Source organism: Loxodonta africana, chromosome 20, assembly GCF_030014295.1.
Source record: "Loxodonta africana isolate mLoxAfr1 chromosome 20, mLoxAfr1.hap2, whole genome shotgun sequence".
NCBI lineage: Eukaryota > Metazoa > Chordata > Mammalia > Proboscidea > Elephantidae > Loxodonta > Loxodonta africana.
Window position 1 is genome coordinate 55084563 of NC_087361.1, and position 26804 is coordinate 55111366.

Here is a 26804-nt window from a genome sequence, read left to right on the forward strand (position 1 = left end):
CTCGCTCTGAGTCTCTGAGCAGCACACCTCCCACAATCCCAGGGAGCACCCCCTGCGGCGGGAGATGCGCACAGAACGAGGATGTCCAAGGCACATCACACTCGCCTCTGGGTGGGGGTGTTGTGGTCACTTCTATTATCTTCTCTGTGTTTTCCTGCTTTCTCCTACACTTCTAGAATGCATGTGTATTATTACCTCCAGCGTGGGGGAAAAGCCAGCATGTGTGACTTTACAGGAAAAGGCCCACAGGACACCCCTGAGGAAGGCAGAGGTACCTTGTCACTGGTCAGCTCCAGGGAGGCCAAGGACTCCATGTCCAAGAAGAGGTCGGCTTCAGCCCGGGCAGCCTCACACCTCTGCTGGTTCTGGGCGTCCAGCTGCTCACAGTGGACAAGCAGGCTCCGGAGGAGGTCCGTGAAGAGCTGCACGAGGGGTGGCCCCACACTCCTGCCCAGCTGTGAGGACGAGAGCATGCCCCCTCAGACCAGGGCAGGGCTGGCAGTCACCCAAACCACGACTGCCAGGTCCCCGTGTCACCAAAGGTGCAATCACCAACACAGTGAAAATGAGAGTCAAGAAGGGAGCCGCACTGAAAACGGCAATTCCCGCACACGCAGTGTCTGTAAGCGCCAGTCACCTCAGAGCCACTTCTCAAGTAACAGACTTTTCTGCCTAAATCTTGATAAAACACAAAGGGTTATTTTGACAAAAATGAGGGGATGGGGCCCACTTCAAAGCCTAAGCTCGGTACTTGTGAACAACGGCAGGGGCAGAAAGTGCAACGATGAGCTGAACGAATGAACTTAGGAAGAACACGGAACGAAAGGGGGTCTGGCCCTGCTGCGGATGCAGTTTAAGAGAGCCCTGCCCTGACTAGGAGCCTCTGGGTGGTCCAAACGGCTAACATGCTTGGCTGCTTACCAAAAAGTTGGAGCTTCGAGTCCAAGCGGTCGCCTTTGAAGAAAGGCCTGACCATCAATCTATGACTGAAAACTCCATGGAGCACGGTTCTACTCTGACACGCATGGGGTCACCATGAGTCGGAATTAACTCGACAGCAACTGGTTTGTTTTCTTGTCCTGATGAGCGGCTGCCTGAACTACAAAGCTAGGTGGCATTTGGCTCCCGCTCTATAGGTGTTTGGGGGTCCACAGCACATTTGCTCTCAGGGGGAGGTGAGGCAACCCAGGTGGGGAAGGCATGCTGAGCCAGCAGACCAGGTCCCTGAGCTCTAGGCTTGCCCTGTGGCCCAGCTTCGTCAGCTCACAACCTCCTCACATGTGGGCTGGGTCAACAATGTCATGGGAGCCCCCTCCCAGCATCAAACCCGTTTCCACTGAGTCGATTCCACCTCATAGTGACCCTATGTGACAGAGTAGAACTGCCCCATAGGGTTTCTAAGTCTGTAATCTTTATGGAACCAAATGCCACATCTTTTTCCCAAGGAGCAGGTGGTGGATTTGAACCACCAACCTTTCAGTTAGTGGCCAAGCGGTTTAACCACTTCGCCACCAGGCCTCCGTCCTCCCAACTCCAGGACCCTGTAAATCCCATCACTCAGTCTGGGTCCCGAGAAGACCAAGTTCTCTGGAGGTGGAGGCATGGGAGCACATGTGGCAAGCAGGACGGGCAGGACGTGCTGACCTGGCTGAAGTTCTCCACCGTGGTCCTAAGGTAGAGCAGCACGTGTTTCACCGCGCGCAGGACCTGGTGCAGTGGGAGGTGCGGGATGGCCGCCTGCAGCTGGGCCTGAACACCCTCGTCCAGGAGCACGTCCTTGCTCTCATAGGCTGACTTCAGCAGGGCAGAGAAAGAGGAGTCCAGAGAAGGAGCAGGGGGCGCGATGCTGCCCGAGGTCTGAAGAGGCTGAGGAAGACAGCAAGCCCGGGTGAGGCAAAACATGTCAGCACGGACAAGAAAGGGGCATGGCCTGGTCAAATGGACACAGGGTGACAGTCACAACCAAGGGACGTTTGACAACAACCACTAACCGTAAAACATACATGACCACCTGGCATTCAAGCAAAGTAAGCTCTGATACTACCAGTCACACAAATTTTCCCAGAGTGTGTTAATGCTGACAGAATGGGAAGGCGCACAATCAGGAGGCATTATGGATTCAGTTGCTCCCCCCAGGATATGTGCTGGAATCCTAAGGTCTAGACCTGTGGATGTGATCCTGTTTGGAAATAGTTTTGTTAATTAGATCATACCTGAGCAGGGCTGGGCCCTGGTGGTGCAGTGGTTATGCACTTGGCTGCTAACCAAAAAGGGGGCAGTTCAAATCCACCAGGTGCTCCTTGGAACCCTAAGGAGCAGTTCTGCTCTGTCTTATAGGGTCGCTATGAGTCAGAATCAACTTGACAGCAACAGGCTTTTTTTTTTTTTTTTTGAGTAGGGTGAGTTCTCAGTCGAATCACTTCTGAATTGTAAAAGAGCAAAATGGACACGCAGGCACACACAGGGGGAGGCAGACACCACATGAGGACCATCGAGGAGCCAAGGAGCACCCAGGCCATAGACACAGAAGGAATCCACACAGCCAAGACCCTGATTTGGATTTTTAGCCTCCAGAACTGAGAGAAAATAAGTCCCTGTTCTTTAGAGCTCCCCTCATGTGGTACCTGTGTTATACACACTCCTGCAGAACGAATACTGCAGCTGGGAGCCCTGCACGGTGAAGACATGACTTAAATCACAGTCACAACATCAGTGACTGGAAACTTGGGAAGTGACACCCTGTAAGGGAGCCATCTTTGAGGCATGTGTCTTCTAAAGGCCCCCAGAAGCCTCGGGCAGAACGTCATGAAAGGACAGGAGGACAAAGGATGAGATAAACTCTGGAGTCATTCCACTTCAAACTGAAGTTGTTTCTTCTAACGTGATTCCCAAACTGCCTACTTTATCTACCCCATGTGGCTTACACGTGACACTCAAAGTCTGGAGGCTAATAAAACCCCAGGTCAGTGTGCCCTGAAGCCCAGGGTTCCCAGTGTGGTCTCATGTTCTCTCCTGAGAACTTACTGGAAGTGCAGATTCTCGGGTCTCACTGCAGACCTAACAAAGCAGAAACTCCAGGGGGCGGCCCAGCGATCTGTGTCTGAGCAAGCCCTCCAGGGGCCTATAAACCCTTTAAAAACCCACTGCTGTCGAATCAATTCTGACCCATAGTGACCCTACAGGACGTAGTAGAACTGCCCCCTAGGGTGTCCAAGGAGCGGCTGGTGGATTCAAACTGCTGACCTTTTGGTTGGCAGCCGTATAGCTTAACCACCACGCCACCAAGGCTCCCCAGGGGCCTATGGTGCACCCTAAAGTGTGAGAACCATTGCAGCTCACACCACAGAGAGCTGACACTTACACTGCGAGCACTCATGAGGTGTCACCCTGCACGTCTGACCGCAACCGACTCTCCAGCCTCAGCCTGTCACATGCAGGAAGCTGGCAGGATCCGGATCCCACCACTGACCGCTGGTGGGAAACGCTCTATGCCTCAGTGCCCCCGTTTGTATAATGTCGAGTCTTGACCTGCTTCTCAACTGTGAGGACTAAATGCCCTAACACACGTGCAGCACACTCAGCATAAAACCCAGCAAACGGTAAACCTGTGATCAACGTTAGCCGCTGCCAGCAACATCACAGAACAAAGAGGTCCTAAACTGCCGGCTTTTTCAAGTGCAGCTAAAAAGAAACGAAAAAACAAAAACACGCACTGTGAAGCTAACTTCTGGCCCCGCCCAGCGTTCGTAAATAGGCTCCATTAGACCCAGAACCGTGGTCCCCCCGTCACAGGAATGCAGTCCCCACCAAACAAAAAAATCGTTTCTTTCTCTTTACTTCCCCAGTTTTAGCAGAATGGAATTGGCTAGGAGCTTCTGGGGCCAAGCTAAGGCCCACAGAGGAGAGCTGAGAAACAGGTGTGCACAGATAACTCAGCAGGAAAGAGAGAAACAGGCAGCCAGCTGCCCAAAGGGGAAAGGGTGATCAGGCAATCATCACCATTACGGAGCCAGGGGAAAATTTAATTTTGCTGCATCACTAAACCGTTTGCGTTCCTGCAACATTAGCTGAGCAGAGCAACACTGAGCTTCGTCTCTTAAACGGGAGAACTGTAGCAGGCGAAGGAATTTCACCCTGCAAGCTGTACGGCTATAAAGCTCCCAGGTGTGTGCGGCCAGGCATGGTCCATGGGAGAAAGTTGGGAGGTTTTCCAGGGAAAGCTCCAGGCTCCACAGGAGGAGGGACCACACTGCAGCTGACGCTCACCAAGGCCTCGCGGGCTTGCTCCGGGATCCACAGGCTGTAGTATCTGTGAAACCGGCAGAGCTGTTTGCACCAGGGTGAGCCTGGGAGCTCTAACTTGTCGTAAGCCTGGAGCAGAAGACACAGAGCCAGGGGGTCTCTCTGGGTGTGGAGGAGGTCCGTCAGCACCGTTGTCAAGTATGCCACGACACTTGCTCCTGCCAAGGATGAGACGTGAGTGGGGAGGTTTGCCAGGAGCCCCTTCTGTGATTTATCGACAATCCTTCACCCCAAAATATTCAAGCCCCAGAAAAAATCATGCCAACTCCACAATCACACTGAAGGTAGATGTTACCACTGCAGAGTGTACCGCTGTTATTGTTAGCTGCCGTCACATCAGGCCCGACTTGTGGCAATCCTGTGCACAACAGGACAAGATGCTGAACCCACGACCCATTGCCGATCCAACCGGTGTGATCCACAGGGTTTTCACTGACTGATTTTCAGAAACAGATCACCAGATCCTTCTTCCTAATCTGTCTTAGCCTGGAAGCCCCACTGAAACCTGTTCGGCATCACAGCAACATGTAAGTCTCCACTGACAGACAGGTGGTAGCCACGCATGAGATACACTAGCAGACTGAACTAGGCCTCTGGTTTTTTCAAACATGTAGCACACAGCCAGACTTCAAGCCTGGAGGCCCAGAAGTGGAGATCCAAGCACAGAAAAGGTGAGGCAAAAGCAGCCTGTGGACACAGGTTCCCAAAAAAACCAAACCCACTGCTGTTGAGTCGACTGTAACTCATAGCGACCCTACAGGACAGAGTAGAACTGCCCCATAGAGTTTCCAAAGAGCACCTGGAGGATCTGAACCGCCGACCTCTTGGTTAGCAGCCGTAGCACTTAACCACTATGCCACCAGGGTTTCCGGTACAGAAGACAGGTTAGGTGCTCCCGATCCTCTTCCTTGGCACACAGGGAACCTCCACAGCTGGGAACCACCACATGACTGAGTGGCCTCGCACAGCACACCCCCTGCTGACCGTCCACTCTCTTCCCCGTCTGCAGTAACCCTGGAAGCCACATGCTGAGATGGCCCAGCTGCAAGATGGGAGCTGCCTGGATTCCTGAGCCATCTCCTGGAGGACAGTAACGTAGGAGAGCAACTGACCTGTACTGGACTATGACAAGGCCATAACCACTGAAATGTTGGGCTTATTTGTTACTACAGCAAAACCTGCACTCTCCAGACTAATTATGCCGTCACGGTCTGTGTGAACAATGCCTTGGACACCCAGCAAATACGAAGGACTCACTCTCCTAGTAGCAGGATATCAAAAGTAAACATTGAAAACACTGGTGTTCTAGTTGGTATCCGTATAGCCATGCAAACTCCTGATTTCAGACTTGTGCTCAAGTAGGCAATTTCCCATCAGCCTCCCCAGCCTCAAGGTTCCTACCCCTGTACTCGTAGCTCTGCCAGCTGGGTAACTACCATTTTGCTGAATCTGAAATCCTGCAGCCCTGAGCTTCTAGCAATTATTTCCAGAGCCCCGGGGGTCCGCATCCCTGACCTCACACAGACCCAGTCGGCCTGATGCAGCCAGAACATTCTGACCATAAACGGGTACCTGCTTCCTTTTCTGTCCCCAGGAGCAGCTTATTCCGGGCTTCCAGGGCTGCGGGGATCACAGCACTGAATGGAAACGTGAGCAGGATCATGTCTTCATTCAACGAGAACCCGATTTCCTCATCCAAGCCTTCACTGCCCTCCACCAGGACGTCCACCATGTCCAGGACATCTGAGACAGAAGAGGGGGAAGGAAGCCGAGGTCAGAGCCCCCAGGTATCCTGCTGCAAAGAACCCCAGGGGGAGGGATAAGTGAGAGAATATTTTCAGAAAGAGAAAAAGTGAAAGTTAAACTTTTCTCAGGGGAAAATGACAAGTCTCAAGTTTGATCCTACACAGATGAAGAGGCTGCCTTCATGAAGTCTCAAGATCTTTGCCAACCAGATGCAGGTCATTCAACTGAGGAGAGAACAGTCAGACCTCGGTCCAGAAGCGCCCACTGCTCCTAATAAAATTTGTAACTAGGCAGGACTCATATCTGCAAGGGGACAGGGAATCACTGACGTCCCCACGTGGCCTCATGTGACACTGAGACCCCAGAGGTTTTCACCTGGCCACTCAGCAAACACCCAAAATCCGAGAGGCAAAGGAGTGTCGGGGTTAAAGTACACACTCTGGGGCCAGTGTCTGGATCCTGACTCTGCTATTTACTGGTTGCACTGGCTTGGGCAAGTTATTCAACCTCTCTGTGCCCCAGTGGCCTTATCTATAAAATGAGGACAGTCACACCTCCTCTGGGGTTGTTTAGGTTCCTGGGTGGTACAAACGGTCTGCTCTCAGCTACTAACCAAAAGACAGGCAGCTTGAATCCACCCAGCGGTACCACAGAAGAAAGACCCAGCGATCTACTTCTGTAAGATCACAGCCGTTAAAACCCCACGGAGCAGTTCTATCATACACAGGGTCACCGTGACTGCGGGCTGGCTCACCAGCAGTGGGTAGTATTCAGGTAGGACTGTTTATGAGGTTTACAGAGTTAAGACTCGTAAAGAGCTCAGAGCCGTGCCTGGCCCATGATAAACACTGAACAAATGAAAACAGTCCAGCAGGTAAGTGCTGTACATGTTTCCCATTATACCAACAACCATTTCCAGAACGGGCTGAGCTCATGACGTGGTGAAATGGGAGGGGTGCACTTTGTGTGAGGACAGTCACGCAATTCTCCATCTCTACTCTGCCACTGCAGCTCCATCTTCAGACCCCCAAGCCAGGGGTGCAGCGAGGGTAACGAGCACCCAGGGGTCATCTCTAAGCCGCACCCCCCAATTTCAAGATGAATAGGCGCTGACAGCGGTGAGGCATCAGCAGAAACACTCCCCCTGCCGCCCGGCTGCCTCAGTCAGGCGCCTTTCATATTGGTGGCACCTTGGAGTGTCATTCGCACCTCATCTAATGCCCCCTTGGACTTGAGTCTGGGGGCAAGCGTCTCCCTACCACCGCCCCCCGCCTCGCTGGGCCTCTGCCCCAAGCAGCACAAGAGGCAGTGGGCATACCATCAATGTGGGAGACAGGGATGCTAACATCATCAGCATCTTGCTTCGTCATGGTGGCTTGCAGGGTGCTGGCTTCTTGGACAAAATCAGATGCTTTGTCTGTGTATGAATATGGGTTCGCCACCAATGTCAGTAAAACCTGTGCAGTAAAGGGTGAAGTACAGAACATTTAGACAATCACAAGTGAACTGGAAGAAAGCCAAAAATGCCAGTGGTCAAAATAAAGGGACACACTAAAATGTTAACAGTACTTAATAAGAGCAATGACTTTGCTTCAAAGCTTTTTTTAAATTTATGTTGTGCAATTTAAAGAAAAAACCCTTTCAATATCACCTTTGTTGTCGGGTGCCGTGAATCGATTCTGACTCATAGCGACCCCATGTGATGGAGCAGAACTGCGCCATAGGTTGCCTAGGCTGTAATCTCTACAGGAGCAGATCGCCAGGTCTTTTCTCCCGTGGAGCAGCTGGTGGGTTTGGGCCACCGACCTTTCGGTTAACAACTGAGCACTTTAACTACTGGGCCACCAGAGCTCCTTATATCGTGTTTCGTATACCACTATTTCCTTGTAGAAAAACCGACTCCCCAAAGGCAGTTAAAACCCAGTGCTGTCGAGTCGATTCCGACTCAAAAAAAGGCAGTTAGCATACAGTAAATTGTCCCCATTTTACAGAGTCTAAAACTGAGCAGATACTAGAGCCTCAGCTAGAATTAGGAAGTAAGTCAGGAAGGATAGAAGTTTTTGGTACTGATGCACCAAAAATGCCCAACGACACTGAGGATAATGGAGTATCATCACCCTCTGAGAGATGGGAAGCACAAACTTACACTTTCCAAGAACTGAATCACAGTTTCCTTCTTCTCCTCCACAGTGCTATCCAGGTGCTCCAGCCACAGCTCCAGCTCCTTCCAGGTGTGCTCAAACACCCCAGTGTCGCGCAGAATCTGTTAGGAAGCAGAGGCTCGGTAGGAGAGTCAGGTGAAGCCTGTGCCCTATAGGTGCTGGCGTGGTTTGATCACGCTCCAGCACCACAGAGATCCAAGTAGCACCAAAAAACAAAGACAAACCCATCGAGTCAATTCCGACTCATAGCAACCCTACAGGACAGAGTAGAACCGCCCCATAGGGTTTCCAAGGAGCAGCTGGTGGAGTCAAACTGCCGACCTTTTGGTTAGCAGCCAAGCTCTTAACCGCTGTGCCACCAGAGCTCCAAGGAGCATAATGTGGGTGAAATTCTCATGCAAAGTCAAGTTTTATTGTAAATGCTATTCCTTCAAATAAAATTTCCACTGCTGAGGGAAATGAGCAAAAAGAACAAAGATTACTTTGTGCTTTGTTAGAGACTGGACTTAAATCTGTGTGTGCTGGGTGTGTCTCTGTGCGGATTACTGACGATCCCACGTGGCCGGATTACAGACTCTGGGCCTTAGGGGCCTCCTGGCATGAAGCCCTACAACAGAGCACACCAGGGGCAAACCTGATCGTGCCAACTGCACCCATTTGCGGTAAAAAAAGGACAAAAAACAGTTGCCACAGAGTTGATTCTGACTCATGGCGACCTCATGTAGGTCCAAGTAGAACCGCTCCACAGGGTGTTCAGTGGCTGATGGCAATGGGTCGGTGATCTCTTCAGAGTAAGTCACCAGGCCTTTCCTCCGAGGCACGTCTGGGTAGATACAAACCGCCAGCCATTCAGTGGGTAGCCAAGCACTTAACGGTTCGAGCCACCCAGGGGCTTTCACCTGTAGTTAGTGATCACGCAGTCTGGCTGGTGTTAACGTCACACCTGCACTACCTGTAAAGAAATGGCAATCTGTGGAGGTCGAGGCCTGGATGTTCATTTGCCAAGCAGCTCAGGTGAGGAGGTTAAAGGGCAGCAGGATTATCAGCACTTCTAAGGATGGTGAAAACTTTGCACCCTAACACAGTGAATGTGGTTTGTGTTGCACTGAGATGCTGCTGCACAGCAGAAACGAGGAACCAGGTTCCTGGCCGCTACAGCAAGACCTGGGCTACATCGTACAAACGAGGAACCAGGTTCCTGGCACCACAGCAAGACCTGGGCTACATCGTACAAACGAGGAACCAGGTTCCCGGCACCACAGCAAGACCTGGGCTACATCGTACAAACGAGGAACCAGGTTCCCGGCACCACAGCAAGGCCTGGGCTACATCGTACAAACGAGGAACCAGGTTCCCGGCACCACACCAAGACCTGGGCTACATCGTACAAACGAGGAACCAGGTTCCCGGCCGCTACAGAAAGACCTGGGCTAAGTCGTACAAATGAGGAGCCAGGTTCCTGGATGCTACAGCAAGACCTGGGCTACATCGTACAAACGAGGAACCAGGTTCCCAGCCGCTACAGAAACACCTGGGCTACGTTGTACAAACGAGGAGCCAGGTTCCTAGACGCTACAGCAAGACCTGGGCTACATCGTACTAATGAGGAACCAGGTTCCCGGCACTACAGCAAGACCTGGGCTACGTCGTACAAATGAGGAACCAGGTTCCCGGCACCACAGCAAAGCCTGAGCTACCTAATACAAACAAGGAACCAGATTCCTGAATGCTACAGCAAGACCTGGGCTACGCCGTACAAATGAGGAACCAGGTTCCCCGTACTACAGCAAGACCTGAGCTAAGTCATACAAACAAGGAACCAGATTCCTGAATGCTACAGCAAGACCTGGGCTACGTTGTACAAATGAGGAAACAGGTTCCCGGCACTACAGCAAGACCTGGGCTATGCTGTACAAATAAGGAACCAGGTTCCTGGCTGCTACAGCAAGACCCGAGCTACATCGTACAAATGAGGAACCAAGTTCCGGGCCGCTACAGCAAGACCCGGGCTACATCGTACAAATGAGGAACCAGGTTCCCGGCACCACAGCAAGACCTGGGCTACATCGTACAAATGAGGAACCAGGTTCCCGGCACCACAGCAAGACCTGGGCTACATCGTACAAATGAGGAACCAGGTTCCCGGCACCACAGCAAGACCTGGGCTACATCGTACAAATGAGGAACCAGGTTCCCGGCACCACAGCAAGACCTGGGCTACATCGTACAAATGAGGAACCAGGTTCCCGGCACCACAGCAAGACCTGGGCTACATCGTACAAATGAGGAACCAGGTTCCCGGCACCACAGCAAGACCTGGGCTACATCGTACAAATGAGGAACCAGGTTCCCGGCACCACACCAAGACCTAGGCTATGTCGTACAAACTAGGAACCAGATTCCTGGCCACTACAGCAAGACCCAAGCTACGTTGTACAAATGAGGAATCAGGTTCCTGGACGCTACACCAAGACCTGGGCTACGTCATACAAATGAGGAACCGGGTTCCCGGCACTACAGCAAGACCTGGGCTACATCGTACAAATGAGGAACCAGGTTTCCCGCACTGCAGCAAGGCCTGGGCTACGTCATACAAATGAGGAACCAGATTCCTAGATGCTACACCAAGACTGGGGCTATGTCGTACAAATGAGGAATCAGATTCCTGGACACTACAGCAAGACCTGGGCTCTGTCATACAAACAAGGAACCAGATTCCTGAACGCTAAACCATGACCTGGGCTACGTCGTACTGGGAAACCAGGTTCCTGGCTGCTACTGCAAGACCTGAGCTAAGTCGTACCGGGAAACCAGAGCACCAAGTATTAGGAGGAAGAGGAGTAAACAAGTTGCTCAGTCTCCTCCCTGACGTTGACTGGACCCTGCACCATGGAGAGAGACGAGGTCAAAAAGGCTGAAGGCCCCCAAGAAGGCCGAGAGTCTGCACATGAGGGGAGTGCAGAGCCCACTGATCAGCTGCCCAGAAGGGCCAGAAATCCAGCGTTTGCTGAGCCCACCAGGAGGGCCGGAAATCCAGCGTCTGCTGAGCCCACCAAGTTGCGAGACACGGCCTACTGCCTTACTACACTTTACCTTCTCTGGAATCCGCTGGTTCTATTACCCCATTCACCAGGGGAAAACTAAGCTCAGAGAGGCAGAGTACCTCACCCAGTGCCACCCAGAGGGTGGGAGAACCAGGATCCAAGTCCAGGAGCAGGGCTTCAGAGTCCCTGTTTTCTGCACTTCACCATGCTGCCTCTCACAAACGGCAGCTAAGTTTAAGACACATAAATTTAAAGCTGCTATAACATGTATTTTTAAATTTACAATTAGTCCTAACACATCCTTAATTCAACAGCTGTTTACTCAACACCTACTACAAAGATGATGTGTGCAAAACGCTTCTCAGAACGAGGGACTGGCAGAAAGTGCTCACCTTCATGATCAGCAGTTTGGTGGATGACTTGAGGTGTGAATGGCTACTGGTCACAAACATTTTCATCAACAAGTAAAACACGGATCTTTCCCCTCCAACGATTTCTGCATCTGGGCCTTCCTAGAGTTTAAACAATAGGATGTTAGAAAAATAAGGGGATTATTACTTGCTGGACACACATGTATTGTATGCCTGGCAAGGTGCCAGGCCCTTTCTGCCATCTCATTTTAATTCCTAACTCGGCAAGGCTGCTGTTATTTGATAGATGCGGCAACTCGAAGTTAGGTAACTCACTCAAACCCCAAGTAACAGTAGCTGGAGTAATAACGGACAGAGTGATTAACAGTACACACATGAGGCCTTGGCCACCACGTATAACGACTCACTCCCCAGACAATCCTGTGAGCTGGGTACAATGCTGCCCCTATTTTACATATGTGGATGTATGGCAGGGCTGGGGTGAAACCCTGGGGGTCTTGAAGTAGATGCCGTCCTGTGTGGTGGGGGCAGGGACAGAAGAGGCCCCAGGGCACTGACTCCATCAAAGGCTGCACTTGGTCCATTTTATCAGGATCCTCAAATCTGCTGCCGTTGAGTCAATTCCAACTCATAGCAATCCTACAGAACGGAGTAGAACTGCCCCACAGGTTTCCAAGGAGCGGCTGGTGGATTTAACTGCCGACCTTTTGATTAGCAGCCTGAGCTCTTAACCACTGTGCCACCAGGGCTCCATCAGGATGCCGTCCTAATATAATCAATTTATCCTCATAAAAAGGCCTTTGGGCTTTGAACACACATCTCAGAGAAGTACACAGAGCTGCAGGCCCTCGACCCAAAGTCCATTCGTCTGCTTTACTACAGTGTCCTGTGGTCCCTGCATGAGGAGGCCTGGAGCACTGCACAGCCGTGGGGCTAACCTGGCCCCGCAGGCCAGCCCAGCAGATGGAATCTTCTAAGGTGGGGCATGGGATAAACCACTGTTCTAGTAACTGTTCCTTCAAATTAAGAGGTCTCTGTCCCTAGAGGGTGCAAATAGTTGACTACTCAATTGCTAACCCAAAGGCTGGCAATTCAAACCTACCCAGAGTTGTCTCAGAAAAAAGGTTTGGCAATCTACTTCCAAAAAGTCAGCTATTGAAAATTCTATGGAGCACAGTTCCACTCTGACACACACAGGGTGGCCGCAAATAGGAGTCGACTTGACAACACCTGGAAACTGATTACTGCTTCGCTTCCTTTTTTCTTTCTTATTCTGGTGAAGACATACACACCAAAACACCCACCAGGACAACGACTTCTACATTTACAGCTCAGTGACGCTGATTACATTTTCCAGGTGGTGGCACCATTATTGATACAGGCAGTCCTGGGTTAGGAAGGTCCCATTTACATACAACCTGTAGTTATGAACCAGCCCCCGTAAAGCCTTTAAATGAAAAATTCGAGGTACGTACAATGGTTCATAATCGTAAATGGGCATTACTTCGTCATGTGCATCACAACATTATTATGTGTTACAGTAAAGATGTTTTAGAGTATCTGGAAGTGTTTTTTTCTATGTACAGAATGGTACACTATGTACTACATACCAAGACAAACATCTGACTAGCTGACGTTATATATGACTAACTGTTCTGACTCAAGTACAAACTCAACTCAAAGACAGACTTAGCAACACAGCTCGTTTACTATCCGGGGACTGCCCTATCCTCATCGATAACATTCTTCCATCATTAACACAAACTCAACGCCTCCAAACAAAAATTCCTCCTTTCCTCCTCCCTCCCCCATTAAGCATTAATAATTTCTGGCTTCTAAATATTTGCTTATTTCATAGAAATCAGATCATATGGTATCTGTCCTTTTGCAACAGACTTATTTCACTCAGTATGTTTTCAAGGTTGCCCACGCTGTGGTGCGCATCAGGACTCCGTTTCTCTTTATCGCTGAGGCGTAGTCCGTTGTACGCAGGTACTGGGCTTTGTTTACCCATTCATCTGTTGATGGACTTTTCAGTTGTTTCCATCTTTTGGCCATGGTGAAAAGTGCTGCAATGAACACTGGCGTACAGGTTTCTGTTTGCGTTCCTGCTTTCATTTCTTCTAGGATTGGGATTCCTGGGTCACATGGAATTTTATAATCAACTTTTTCAGGAACTGCCAAACTGTTTTCCACAAGTGGCTGCACCATTTTACGTGCCCGTCAGTAATGGATGAGGGTTCCAGTTTCTCCATAACCTCATCAACACTTGTTTTCACTGGTTCACTTTCTAACAAATTATCAAGATCCCTTTGCCCAGTTCAGCTGGAGTGAAAACCAACCATCAATGCCCCTGGGCTTGTCAGCTCTCTGTGGTCAGTGGCGGTAACCTCAGTGAGGTGTAAAGGCTGAGAGCAGGGCTTGGAGACCAGAGCACGAGGGTCCAGTTCTGGTCCCACCGCTTATAGCTGGGGCCTTGCAGAAGCTTCCTATCTGCTCTGTGCCCCAGCTGCCATCTTTAACTGGTGTTAAGTGAAGTGGTGTAAAGCCTGGCCACAGTAAGCTCTCAATAAGTAACATCAACTACAATACAGGTGAACCATAGAGAGGACTTACGGGCAAAACACGCAGTCCCCAGGCCACAGCATTCTTATATCCCTCTAGAAATATCATACGTAAAAATGTTGTTGTTAGGTGCCATCGAGTTAGTTCCAATTCACAGATGAAACACTGCGCAGTCCTGTGCCATCCTCACAATCGTTGCTACGTTTGAGTCCAGTGTTGTAGCCACTGTGTCAATCCATCTTGCTGAGGGTCTTCCTCTTTTTTGTTGACCCTCTATCTTACCAAGAATGGTATCTTTCTCTAGAGACTGGTCCCTCCTGATAACATGTCTAAAGTACAGAAGATGAAGTTTCGCCATCCTGACTTCCAAGGAGCATTCTTGCTGTACTTCTTCCGACACAGATTTGTTTATTCTTCTGGCAGTCCATGGTATATTCAATATTCTTTGCCAACACCAATGCTAACATACACTCCCATGCTAATGGTTCTATATAAGACCCAAGCCATTAAAAAGTTAATCTGAGCTACTGAGAAACACACCTAGACAATACTTAATTTTGCTTTGTTACTCCCCCCCCGCCCCGCAGCATCCTGTGTTTAAACACACGGATAAACATCTGTGGCATCTTGAGCTTTCACGTTTTCCAAAAAGTCCTAGAAGACATTAAGAATGCAGAAAAAAATCTAGCAATCTGTACTGTTTTCCCAGACTTGATCTTCTCCTGACTTGGTATCTGTTCTCATCTCTGACTTAGGTTCTCCCAGGGTGAGGACAGAGAAGGGATGTATTTTATTTCCAAAAAGGTTTCTAAATGACAAAAAAAAAATCTAAAATAGTCAAGTAAAAAAACTCAAAATTTCCTGTATGAGTTAGCTAAGTGCTGCTGTAACAGGAATACCACAAGTGGATAGCTTTAACAAACAAATTTATTCTCGCACAGTTTAGGAGGCTACAAGACCAAATTCAGGGTGCCATCTCCAGGGGAATGCTTTCTCTGTTGGCTCTGGGGGAAGGTCTTTGTCATCAATCTTTCCCAGGTCAAGGAGCTTCTCAGCACAGGGACCCCAGGTCCAAAGAACACTCTGTTCCTGGTGTTGCTTTCTTGGTGCTATGAGGTCCCGGTATCTCTGCTTGCTTCTCTCTTTTATATTCCAAAAGAGACTGACTTAAAACACAATCTAATCTTATAGATTTAGTCCTGTCTCTAATCCTGCCTCATTAACATCATAAAGGTAGGATTTATAACACATAGGAAAACCACATCAGATGGCAAAACAGTGAATAATCACACAATACTGGGAATCATAGCTTAGCCAAATTTATACACATTTTGGGGGGGACATGATTCAACCCATGACACTTCCTATCCCCATCAATACATTTTCAATAAGGACATGCTAACCAGTTAGCCAGCTGCTGTGCAGTTCACTCTGCCTCATGGTGACCCCGTGTGTGCCAGAGCAGAACTGCGCTCCACAGAGTTTTCAAGGGCTGATTTTGCAGAAGTAGATCACCAGGCCTTTCTTCCAAGGCACCTCTGAGTGGACTCAAACCTTCAGCTTTTCAGTTAGCAGCTGAGTGCATTAACGGTTTGCACCACCCAGGGACTCCAAGGGCATGCTAAAACCTTATGTTTATAAGAGCAAACAGATTTACCACTCAGGGCCCAGCCACCACTCCATACAGGTCTCTCTAAAAAAAGAGCCATAACATCCTCCTCTGTCCCCGCAACAACGTCAGGGGTCTAACACAGTTAGAAATTCCCAGGCCAAAAAGCCAACAAGCCCAGCAGGTTAGCCCAGGACAGAAGACTAAACAGCGTCACTTCCCACCTACCTGTGCCTTCAGCCACAGGAACTTGCTGGCGGGCAGCTCCAGGGCCACCTTCAGAATGTGGTACTGCAGGACAGGAGGGACCTCATCACGAGAGCCCTGGTCCAAGATGACGCCTGGGGATGAAAAGAGGAAGGCAAAGTTACATGAAGGTGGGCACCCCAGCAACGGCCGCCACTGGTCCAAAGGACAAGGTAAAGAACTCCACGACCAAAAATCTAAATGTGGGGCATCCTGTAACTCAGCTGCACATGGCTAAGCCCACTCCTCTGCCCAGGCATACCTCACCTGATGCACCTTCCTTCCCCAAAACCAAACGAGGCTAGTTGCCATTGAGTCGATTCCGAGTCACAGCCACCCCGCATGTGCAAAGTAGACCTATCCCATAGGGTTGCCAATGGCTGTGACCTTTCAGAAGCAGATCACCAGGCCTTTCTTCCGAGATGCCTCTGGGTGGGTTCAACCTTTTGGTTAGTAAAGTACTAAACTGTCTATGCCACCCAACGAGTCCTCTCAAGGTCTACCCAAATCCTTTAACACAGAGCCCCAATTCCACTTGTTGATGAAGCATGTCCCTACCCGCAGCCCACACAGACGTCTCCCTACAGCTGGAGTCGCCCACTCGATACCACGCAGCACCCCAAACATGGTCCCTCGTTAGTGCTATCCCTGCTGAGCCTTTCTCCCAGACTGCAGCAGTGTGGGCAGACCACAGCCCCTCGGGCCTCAGGCTGAGCCCTCACCCTCTTGTGTGGCCTCTAGATTTCTCCTGCTTGGGGAGACCCAGCCACTCTGTACAACATGTTCTAATAAACATGATCTCACAGCAACAGAAGCTTCACCTTCAGACAATTAAAAAGTTAACCGCAGCTTTTGGAAAGGGCTATCTCAATCGTGCGTGCATGTTCCAAGAACAGCATTTTTGCCAAGTGTTCCTCTGTATGCCCAATCATAAAGTCATCTGTATTAGACAAGATTCGCCATCAAGAGAGCATGGCCAGACATGCTCAAGGTCACCCTGACAAGATGTGGTTTGAACCCAACTCACTGGGGTAAATGTGAAGTAAGCAGGTTAAAGCGCCTCTGTGTGAACTGGACACTTCTCCTAAGGGCCCCTTGCTTCCGCTCCATTCCTACACCCTGGCTCCTCTGGATGACCTGATTTGTGGATGGTCCACAGCAGGTAACTCAGGCCGGGCAGCTGGCTTCGCCTTGTTTGCCCTTGCTGCTGCTAAGCGCTCTTCTGATATCACTTGAGGAAAACCGGCTACTTGAAAAATGTTGTTAGTTGCCGTCAAGTTGATCCCTGCTCATGGCAATCCCATGAGTGTCAGAGCAGAACTGTGCTCCAAGGGGTTTTCTAGGCTGGGACCTTTCAGCAGATAGCCAAGGCTTTCTTCCAAAGCGCCTCTGGGTGGGTTTGAACCAACCTTTGAATTAGCAGTTAACCGTTTCTGCCACCCAGGAACTCCCATTTTTAAAATGCTGGTCTACATAACAATAACCAGGCTGGTGGATCACATGTGCCCACAAAGCTAACCACTGGGATTCCTGGTCCTCAGCTCCAGACTCTGGTCCACTCTGTCAGCGCTTCCTTCAACCTCACCGGCAGACAAGACAGAGGTCTGCAACCCGAGACGTACCTTTCAGGAGCTTGCTGAAGTCAAAGTTGTATTGCATGACCACATGAGGGACCACCTTCTGGTACAGGCAGATGACCTGGAGCAGAACGGCTTTCAAAAGGAGGGTTTCAGCATCATCTGGACCAAAACAAAACAGATGCAGTCAGGAAAGACACTAGTTCCTTGGTCAGCCATACATGAAACCACATCAGTCAGGTGCAAGCTGAAATGGGAGGAGCTTCCAAATTGTGATCCTGGCTGGATCAGTGACAGCCTGCATACAGGTCCCCAGTGCACTGAGGGGTCAATGTAGTAAAAAGAAGAGGTACGTCCCAACTGCCTGGGCTTCAATCCCCATCTCACGCTGTGACCTAGCCAGGGGCCCCGTCTCTCTGTGCCTAGCATCCTCACCTGTATGGTGGGACAACAGCAGTGCCTACCTTCACAGGACTGTCGTAAGGTTGGGTGATATGAGGTACATGAGGCATGAAGCCCACAGCCTGTCTGGTGACAAGGCCCAAGTCAGTATTTGCTGTCACTGCATTTTATATGAGGGGGACTGTGTAGCCCACCTCTGCCTGCAGGCTGAAAGGCTGTGAATTAAGGCCAGGGCACATGACGTACATCATTCCAGAACCCAGAGAGACACACTGCATGGGCACGTTTCTAATACAAACGAGAATTCAATCTGCTGATTCCATGCTAATCCTTCTCCCAAGGGGAGAATGTCCCTGTCATGGGCTGAACCGTGTCCCCCGAAAATAAGTACCAACTTGGCCAGGCCACGATTCCCAGACTGTGTGGCTGTCCTCCATTTTGTGATCTGCTGTGATTAGCCTCCATTTTGGGATGTGTTGTAAATCCTAGCCTCTATGTCTGTGGTTATGGTCCCATTTGGGAGTGAGCTGTCTCTTATGTTAACATGGCAGGACTAGGTCAACTCAACAAGAATTAGCATGGGATGCAAAACCCTTACTCAGGTTACTGCCCTGATCAGATATAAGGGCAGTCTCCCTGGGATGTGGCCTACATCACCTTTAATCTTACAAGAAGTTAAAGCAGAGAGAAGTGAGCAAAAAGAGAGGGACTTCACTACCACCAAGAAAGAAAAGCCGGGAGTGAAGCACATCCATCGGACCCAGGGAAACTCTGCTGAGAACCTCCCAGATCCAGAGGAAGACTGATGCCAAGATACATGGAGACCTCAAGGAATTCTGGGCCCAAGATGTTGAAAGGAGACAAGTACCTTCCCCCAGAGCTGACAGAGACAGAAGGCCTTCCCCTAGAGCTGGCGCCCTGATTTTGGACTTCTAGCCTCCTAAACTGTGAAAGAACAAATTTGTTTGTTAAAACCATCCACTTGTGGTATTTCTGTTACAGCAGCACTAGATAATGAAAACAGTGTCCAAGCAAAAAAGGGCACAGGATGCCTTCACAGCCAGAGAGGCCTCAAAACCAGCACTGCTGTAAAGACCCTGTAGACAGGAGCTGTACAGGGTTGCCTGCATCAGCCCTATCTCTCTGGCACACGGCTGCTGCCCCACAAGGCCCTCACCGCTCTGGGGAACCACGCTGGCAGCTGGAGTCATGTCATCCCTCTTCTTTCCTTTCTCATCATCCTGCTTGGTCTCTTGTTTTCTAAGCGACTGCCAGACCCACACAACAGTGTTCAGGTCTGGTAAAATCTAAAAGGGAAAACAAAGAAAAAAAAATTAGTCACATTAAACAATGCAGAGACACAAACGAACTCAACACATGCTGACAAGAAGCAGAAATCAGAGTGTGGAGGCACAGGCATGAGTATTCGTGGGTGAGAGAAAAAGCTTGTGTGTGAAGAAGTCTGCATGCTGAGTGACAGCGTGTGTGTGAGAAAGTCTGTATGAGTTTGTGTGTGTAAAAAGTCTGCGCGTGTGTGACAAAGTCTGTATGAGTGTGTGTGTATAAAGTCTGTGTGTGAGTGTTTGAGTGTGTGTGTCATATGAGTGTGTGTAAAAGTCTGTGAGAAAGTCTGTATGGGTGACTGTAAAAAGTTTGTGAAAGTCTGTGTGTGAGTGTGTAACTGAGAGCCTGTGAGAAATTCTGTGTATGTAGAGAAAGTTTGTCTATCTGTGTGTGTACGTGTGTGTGTGAGGAGACAGTATGTGTGTATAAGAAAGTTTCTGCCTCTGTGAGCGTGTGTATGTGATTGTGTGCGTGAGGAGAGAGAGACTGTGTGTGTGTGTGTGTGTGTGTGTGTGTTTAAGAAAGAGATGGGAGGGTGGGGGGAGAAAAAGCCCACATCCTTTGTAGGCTGTTTAGCAGTGTAGTTTCTATAACTGTACACAACAAGGATTTGGTGAAAAACAACTGCTAAAATTTAAAACAAACCCCTTAAGACTTGTTCACCTGAGCAAAGATACTGGGAACAAAGAAGCATTTCCCTATGGCCCGCTAAGGAGCCCTGATGGCGCAGTGGTTAAACGCCCCAGTTGCCAACCAAAAGATCGAAAGTTTGAACCCACCAACTGCTTCATGGGAGAAAGATGAGGCAGTCTCCTTCCGTAAAGATAAAAGCCTCGGAAACCCTATAGGTCGTTCTACTCTGTCCTACAGGGTCGCTACAAACTGGACGGCACAAGAAGACAACATAACGCACTGAAGGAAAACTTCCAGAGCAGCTGGCCGGTCTGCAGAAGACGGCCCTCTTCTTTCTTGCCCAGGTAAAGCATATGTGTATGGGCAGTGGGGGTGCAGGGGTGGGGGCTAGGGGCAGGGACACGCCAACACCACCTGGTGACACAGGAGGTCCCAGGAGCACCAGAGCCCCCCACCCTGTCTCTATGAGAAAACAAGTGTATCTTCTACATTTTTACTTTGCCAGAGGACTCTCCGGTCCTGTTTTAAGTGCGACATCACTGCCTGTAACCGTAGCGGTACATTTTGTTAGCTGATCTTTATCACCCATGCGATGATACACATCAACCTGTCTGATCCTGTGGCTCTGGGCACCGACCTCTGCGCTCCCAACCAGGTGTGCTCATTCGTGAGACCTGAAGGAAAGCCCAGAAAACATCTCTGGAAAGGCAGGTTTCCGGGTCTCTGCGTCTACCTTGCTCAGGGCCTCTCTGAAGAGCCGCACAAATTCCTCCATCATCTCAGGTGTGTACACCCCTGAGTCTTGCCACACCTCTTTATTCAGGCAGTGGTCGATATTCTTTAATGCTCTCTTCAAAATGACGGAAATAAGGGATAAAGCTGTGTGTTTCACCGATTTGCTGTCCAACTGGAAAAAAAAAAAAGAGTTAAATCCACAATGTCTTCAGGGAACGCTGGTAGACAAAGCCCTGGGCGCAGCTGGTTCAGTCCCTTCTCAGGTCACTCCTAGGGAAGCCACATGAGCCGGCTGGTCTCCACCCTCAAGGGAGAAGAGGCCACCTGAGGGCCTGTCCTTTGACGTCCTCGAAGTCTAACCTTGGCTGTTGTTGGGCAAGTGGCTACTGGAGCCCGGTGTGTTTTTGTCACCTGCCTGTGTTGAGTAAGCTTCTCTGATAGCCACTCAGCTGGGATGGCTTATCTGCACCAACAACACAAAGCCTCATGAGAGCCTAACCTGAAAAAACGCACTGCCGTCCAGTTGATTCTGACTCAGAACCTAACCAGCCACTATCCAAAGCACTATACTTTCAGGTGGTGAGATGGCCAGAAAATGCACCAGGTGCTTTAGTGTAAAAAATCACCTCAGGTTCAGCTGACACTCAGCCCCAAATAATCCCAGGCTGTCAACACCCAGGGTTCCCTACTTACATTCAGAACGACAACCTGGAGGGTCTCCAGAGTCCTCACTCACTAAAGAGAGACCGCGTAAGTCTGTGGAGCCTGTGCTACGACCAGAGAAGGACCTTGTGGTCTGAGGAGCCTGTGCCATGACCAAAGGAGGACTGTGTGGTCCAAGGAGCCTGTGCCACGACCAAAGGAGGACTGCATGATCCGAGAAGCCTGTGCCATGACCAGAGGAGGACTGTGTGATGCGAGAAGCTTGTGTCATGACCAAAGGAGGACCATGTGGTCTGAGGAGCCTATGTCATGATCAGAGGAGGACCTTGTGGTCTGAGAAGCCTGTGTCATGACCAAAGGAGGACCGAGTGGTCTGAGGAGCCTGTGCTATGACGAAAGGAGGACCTTGTGGTCTGAGGAACCCGTGCCATGACCAAAGGAAGACCATGTGGTCGGAGGAACCTGTGCTATGACCAAAGGAGGACTGTGCAGTCCGAGGAACCTGTGCCATGACCAAGAAAGACCACGTGGTCCAAGGAACCTGTGCTATGACCAAAAGAGGACCTTGTGGTCCAAGGAACCTGTGCCATGACCAAAGGAGGACCATATGGCCTGAGGAACCTATGCTATGACCAAAGGAGGACCACATGGTCCAAGAAGCCTGTGTCCTGACCAAAGGAGGACCACGTGGTCTGAGAAGTCTGTGCTATGACCAAAGGAGGACCGTGTGGTCCAAGGAACCCATGCTATGACAAAAGGAGGACCATCTGGTCCGAGGAACCTGTGCCATGACCAAAGGAGGACCATGGGGTCTGAAGAGCCTGTGCCATGACCAAAGGAGAAGAATTGAGGCCCTCGGGCCTCTCTGTGGGGTTCTAGGAGCCTGTGAGAAATGCAGACTCCAGGCCCCACCTCCACCTCCCAAAATAGAACGCTCATTCTGACAGTTTCCAGTCATTCTCACTGAAGTTTGAGAAGCGCTAGCCAGGGCATTTAATTTTACTATGAGGTGGGAACAGAAAGCTTTTCTGGTTACATTTAGTGTAACAACCACAACACACCACTCCCCCAGCACTCCAACCAGCTGCGGTTTGGCTTCATGCATACAGTACACCACATTAATTATTCTAGAGCTGTAACTACTCCGACCTCGTAATTACTTAAAAGGCAGGTCCCCAAACAAGTGTTCACACGTACACCCAAAAGGCTTGGGGCCAAAAGCTCAACCAGCAGCCTGAGACCCTGCCTCTATGCAACTTATTTCCCATTTCTAAAGTAAACATAGATAACTCTTTCAAAAATGTATGCTACTAGAAAAATTTTCAGACAATACTATACTGAATAAAAGGAAACTATTAAAAAAAAAAAAAAAGATAAATAACCACTCACAGTCCCACCCCCGAGATACACTTCAATCACCGGGTCTTACATATTAAAACCCCATCATAGCTCTTGGAAAGGGTACATGTGAAAAGAAACCACAGATACGGCTTTCTCGTTATAACACCCTGGACCTACACACTCACCAGAAGGAGAAAAAGACTGGCTGCTAACCAAAAGTCTGTCGGCAGTTCGAATCCACCGCCAGCCGTTCCTTGGAACACTTAGGGCAATTCTATTCTGTCCTGGAGGGTCACTGTGAGTCGGAAGCAACTCAATGGCAATGGGCTACACCCCTTTCCAATAACTGCCACCCATCACCACAGGGGCCAGCTCCTGCCTGGACAACCCACCCTCAGCAGGCCCTGGTCAGGTCCCACCATGCTGACATTCACACAACTACCCAGTCTGCCTGGGAAGGCCGGCAAGGTTAGGAAACATGAGGACGGAGGCTCCACCTGCCCCGAAGCAGCCCAGGTCCTGAACCACTCTGAGTACCTAGCCTCCCTTAGACAGGTCTTAAGGCAGCCTGGGTTTGTGGGGAGGGGGCTGGTAGGGCCCACGACTCAGGTGTGCCAACAGCCCACAGCCATTTACTGGGGCTCATGGTTCCCTGAGAATGTGGCTTCTGAGGGGTCTCAGGAACTTTTACAATATATTAGCAATTACATGAAACTCAAACAGCAATTTTCCCAGGAGCGCGTCCTTCAAAAATGCCTGAAGACAGCTGGTCCTCAGAGGAAATGTTCCCCAGAAAACAGCCTTAACGCTTTCACTTAAACCACGGAAAACAGGTTTGCTAGGCCGGTTTCAGCCCCACCCTACCCAGAAATTCTAAACAAATGGCACTGGGCTGTAATTGAACCCACTCACTTTCCTTGGATTCATTCTCCCACCCTTAGGCAGGCCTAAGTCCCTGAGTGGTGCACATGGTTAACACACTCAGCTGCCAACCAAAAGGCTGGAGGTTCCAGTCCACCCAGAGGCACCTCGGAAGAAAGGCCTGGTGATTCCATTTCCGAAAAATCAGCCACTGAAAACCCTATAGAGCACAGTTCTACTCTGACACATGTGTGATTGCCAGGAGCTAGCCAAGTCCATGGTAACAGAGACTGGCAGGTAGGACCCAAGCCTTGCAGGGACCTGTGGCCCAGGCAACATGCTGGGCAGGAACAACACCTCCAAGTCAGTCCTCTCTGGAAGGAACGTGCCTCCAGCTCCCAGGTGTTTACCCAGGTGACTGGACGTGGTTCCTTATGGAGCTATTTAAGGTCCCTGTCCTGGGAGCCTGAGGCTCAGGTGTGTGGACATGGTTCCTTATAGAGCTATTTAAACTACAGTACCTGTCCCAGAAGCCACAGAGACTCACTGACAAAACACAATCAAATACACTCAGGCCAACACTGTCGGAACCACGGGGCACAGCCCGTAGGTTTCGAGGGAGAAAGTTCTAGAAGCGGGGTCAGCACATGACCTTACATTTAATGCCTGGGTGAACATGATCTTATTGCAGACCAGGGGCACGGTGGTCACCATCACCATCGGGAGGAGCCGAGGCAAGGGGATAAACTCTCTGGTCTGAAACGCCCGGGAAATCTCCGGTTGGGCCTCGTAGATCTGCGGAAAGAAGAAAAGATAATTATTTGGTGTCAGGGGTGAATTTTAGGCACCCAACAAAGAAGCCAAGGAAACAGTCACAGTCATGTAAGTCTGGGCCCTGCCCCAAGCAACAGGGTCCAGAAGATCAGCCACAAAATCCACTTGTTAAAGACAAGCTGGGTCATGGACTGGCCACTATGGGACCAGTGACCACCACAGCAGACCCCGGCCTGCAGTCTGGGGAGCATTTTAAAACCCAGGATGGCAAATAAGTGACTAACGGTAGTATTACCTATCAGGTACTGTGCTTGACAGGTACCTGACAAATTAGATTACCCTTTTAAAGCTTCATAACAACTCTTCAGGGTAGGAACATTTTACATCAATAACAAAATGTTTACAGTTGACAAAACTAAACTTCAACAAGGTTATATAAGCTCTCTAGGGTCATCCAGCTAGTAAACAGCCAAGCGAGGACTCGAAACCCCAGCCTGCAAAGATCATGCACTTGGCCCCATATGCCTTGCAGCTCCCAGTGGGCTGCAGGCCACCTTTAGCAGAATGTGAAGTGCATCCTTCTCAGCCCAAAATACACAGAGACAGCACACAGTAGCCCCTCAAGAAAAATTTAGAGAATACATAAACAGGAAGCCCGTTTTACAGATAACCCCAGATTGAGGTTTAAGAAAAAAACCCCAGGTACTTCACTACTAAACCTGTTGCCAGTGAGTCAATTCCAACTCATAGCGACCCTACAGGACACAGCAGAACTGCCCTGTAAAGTTTCCAAGGCTGAAATCTTTATGGAAGCAGACTGCCACATCTTTCTCCCATGGAGCAGCTGATAGATTCAAAAAGCTGACCTTTGGAAAGCAGCTGAGTGCTTAACCACTGTGAGACCAGAGCTCCATTTTACCACTAGGCTTCCATAAACTGGGGGGAGAGAAAGCTTAACTGGGCCAAACATTAATCCATCAAGGGGATTCAATTGCCATCAAGTGGATTCCAACTCTTAGCTACCCTACAGAACAGAGCAGAGCTGCCCCACAGGGTTACCAAGGAGCAGCTGGTGGATTTGAGCTGCTGACCTTTTGGTCGGCAGCCTGAGCTCTTAACCACTGCACCAGCAGGGCTCTGAGCGAGTATCACTGCCGAAGAATTTATGTATTTCCTTGGTCGGTGAGGGGTGTTTCCATCTGTGATCAGAAGGAAACGAAGCTGCATTCACGTAAACAAACCCACTCAGGACTCGTGTTCAGACCAGCATTTCACGGCAGATTTCAAGCTGTGCTAAACACTGGCAGCAACAATCTTTAAAAGCTATCCTACAATTGAGACATTTCACTAATTCTGACCTAAATGAGCTGAGTCTCAATTCTTCACTGTCAGCAAAACCTAGATGAAGATGATGAAAATGGCTCAACAGACTCAAAAGGCATAAACCTCCAAATTCAGCTGAGTGTAAGCAGAATGCTATACCTAGGGAAAAAGGGCATGAAATTTATCCAAAACAGCCACTCAGAGAGCTGCCAGCAGTGGTCATGCTGTACAGTCTAACAGATCGAAATGCCACCTCCTCTCTCCCCAGCCCTAACGCTCCACCCCTACCCCATCTCACATCCAGGTTTTTTACCTTGTTCAGGAGTTTAATGTTATTTAACCAAGCCGACTTCACCCTTGGGAGGAAGGAAAACGTCACTTCCTTGAAATACTTGTTCAGCAGGTCAGGGCATACTTTAAGGATGTTCACCACAAGTTCTGCCACCAGCTCGTCCTCTGCGGCCGTCTTCAGACCCAACAGGAAGTGTAGGAGGGTCAGGTTTCCGCCTCTGTTAGAGAAGGAGAGAAGATGATTAGCACCAATGACAACAAATAAACACAAATACCCACAGCCTAGGGTGCACAAGAGGGTTACACGTTACCTTCCAAAGGTACCAAAAGAGAGCGGGTTCAGCAGGGAGTTCTCAAGACACGCTAAGAGCTCATACTGATAATACCTGCAGCTCCCCGGCTCACCCTCACCACACACAGTGGTAACATGGCAATGCGGCAAAGCTGAGTTCTGGTGGACTTCCCCACCCACTTATGTCCATGGCTGCTTTTGCACTACAGTGGCATGGTTTAATCACAACAGAGGCCAAATGGACCACAAAGCCTTATAAAATATTTACTGTTCTTGCTGCTAGATGTCTTACAAAATATTTACTGTTGTTGTCGGTAGGTGCTGTCCAGTCAGTTCCAACTCATAGCCACCCCATGTACAATAGAACGAAACACTGTCCAGTCCTGTACCACCCTCACAATCATTGCTACAGTTGAGCCCATCGTTGTAGCCACTGTGTCAACCCACCTCGTTGAGGGTCTTCCTCTTTTCCACCGACCCTCTACTTTACCAAGCACGATGTCCTTCTCCAAGGACTGATCCC

At 49.8% G+C, this 26804-nt stretch overlaps 1 protein-coding gene across 1 annotated transcript in view; it reads right to left on the reverse strand.

The window, feature by feature from the left end:
* The window catches only part of URB1 (URB1 ribosome biogenesis homolog), an 87810-nt gene that overhangs the window by 38880 nt on the left and 22126 nt on the right, over positions 1–26804 (reverse strand). Inside the window, exons 9-21 of the mRNA XM_023548464.2 lie at positions 26012–26207; positions 24259–24396; positions 20735–20908; positions 19202–19331; positions 17668–17784; positions 16028–16140; positions 11647–11766; positions 8195–8311; positions 7367–7505; positions 5875–6045; positions 4267–4460; positions 1645–1866; positions 276–455 (exon numbers count right to left, since the gene is read on the reverse strand). Of these exons, the coding sequence (XP_023404232.2) occupies positions 276–455; positions 1645–1866; positions 4267–4460; positions 5875–6045; positions 7367–7505; positions 8195–8311; positions 11647–11766; positions 16028–16140; positions 17668–17784; positions 19202–19331; positions 20735–20908; positions 24259–24396; positions 26012–26207 (2011 nt within the window). The remainder of the gene's footprint in view (positions 1–275; positions 456–1644; positions 1867–4266; positions 4461–5874; positions 6046–7366; positions 7506–8194; positions 8312–11646; positions 11767–16027; positions 16141–17667; positions 17785–19201; positions 19332–20734; positions 20909–24258; positions 24397–26011; positions 26208–26804) is intronic.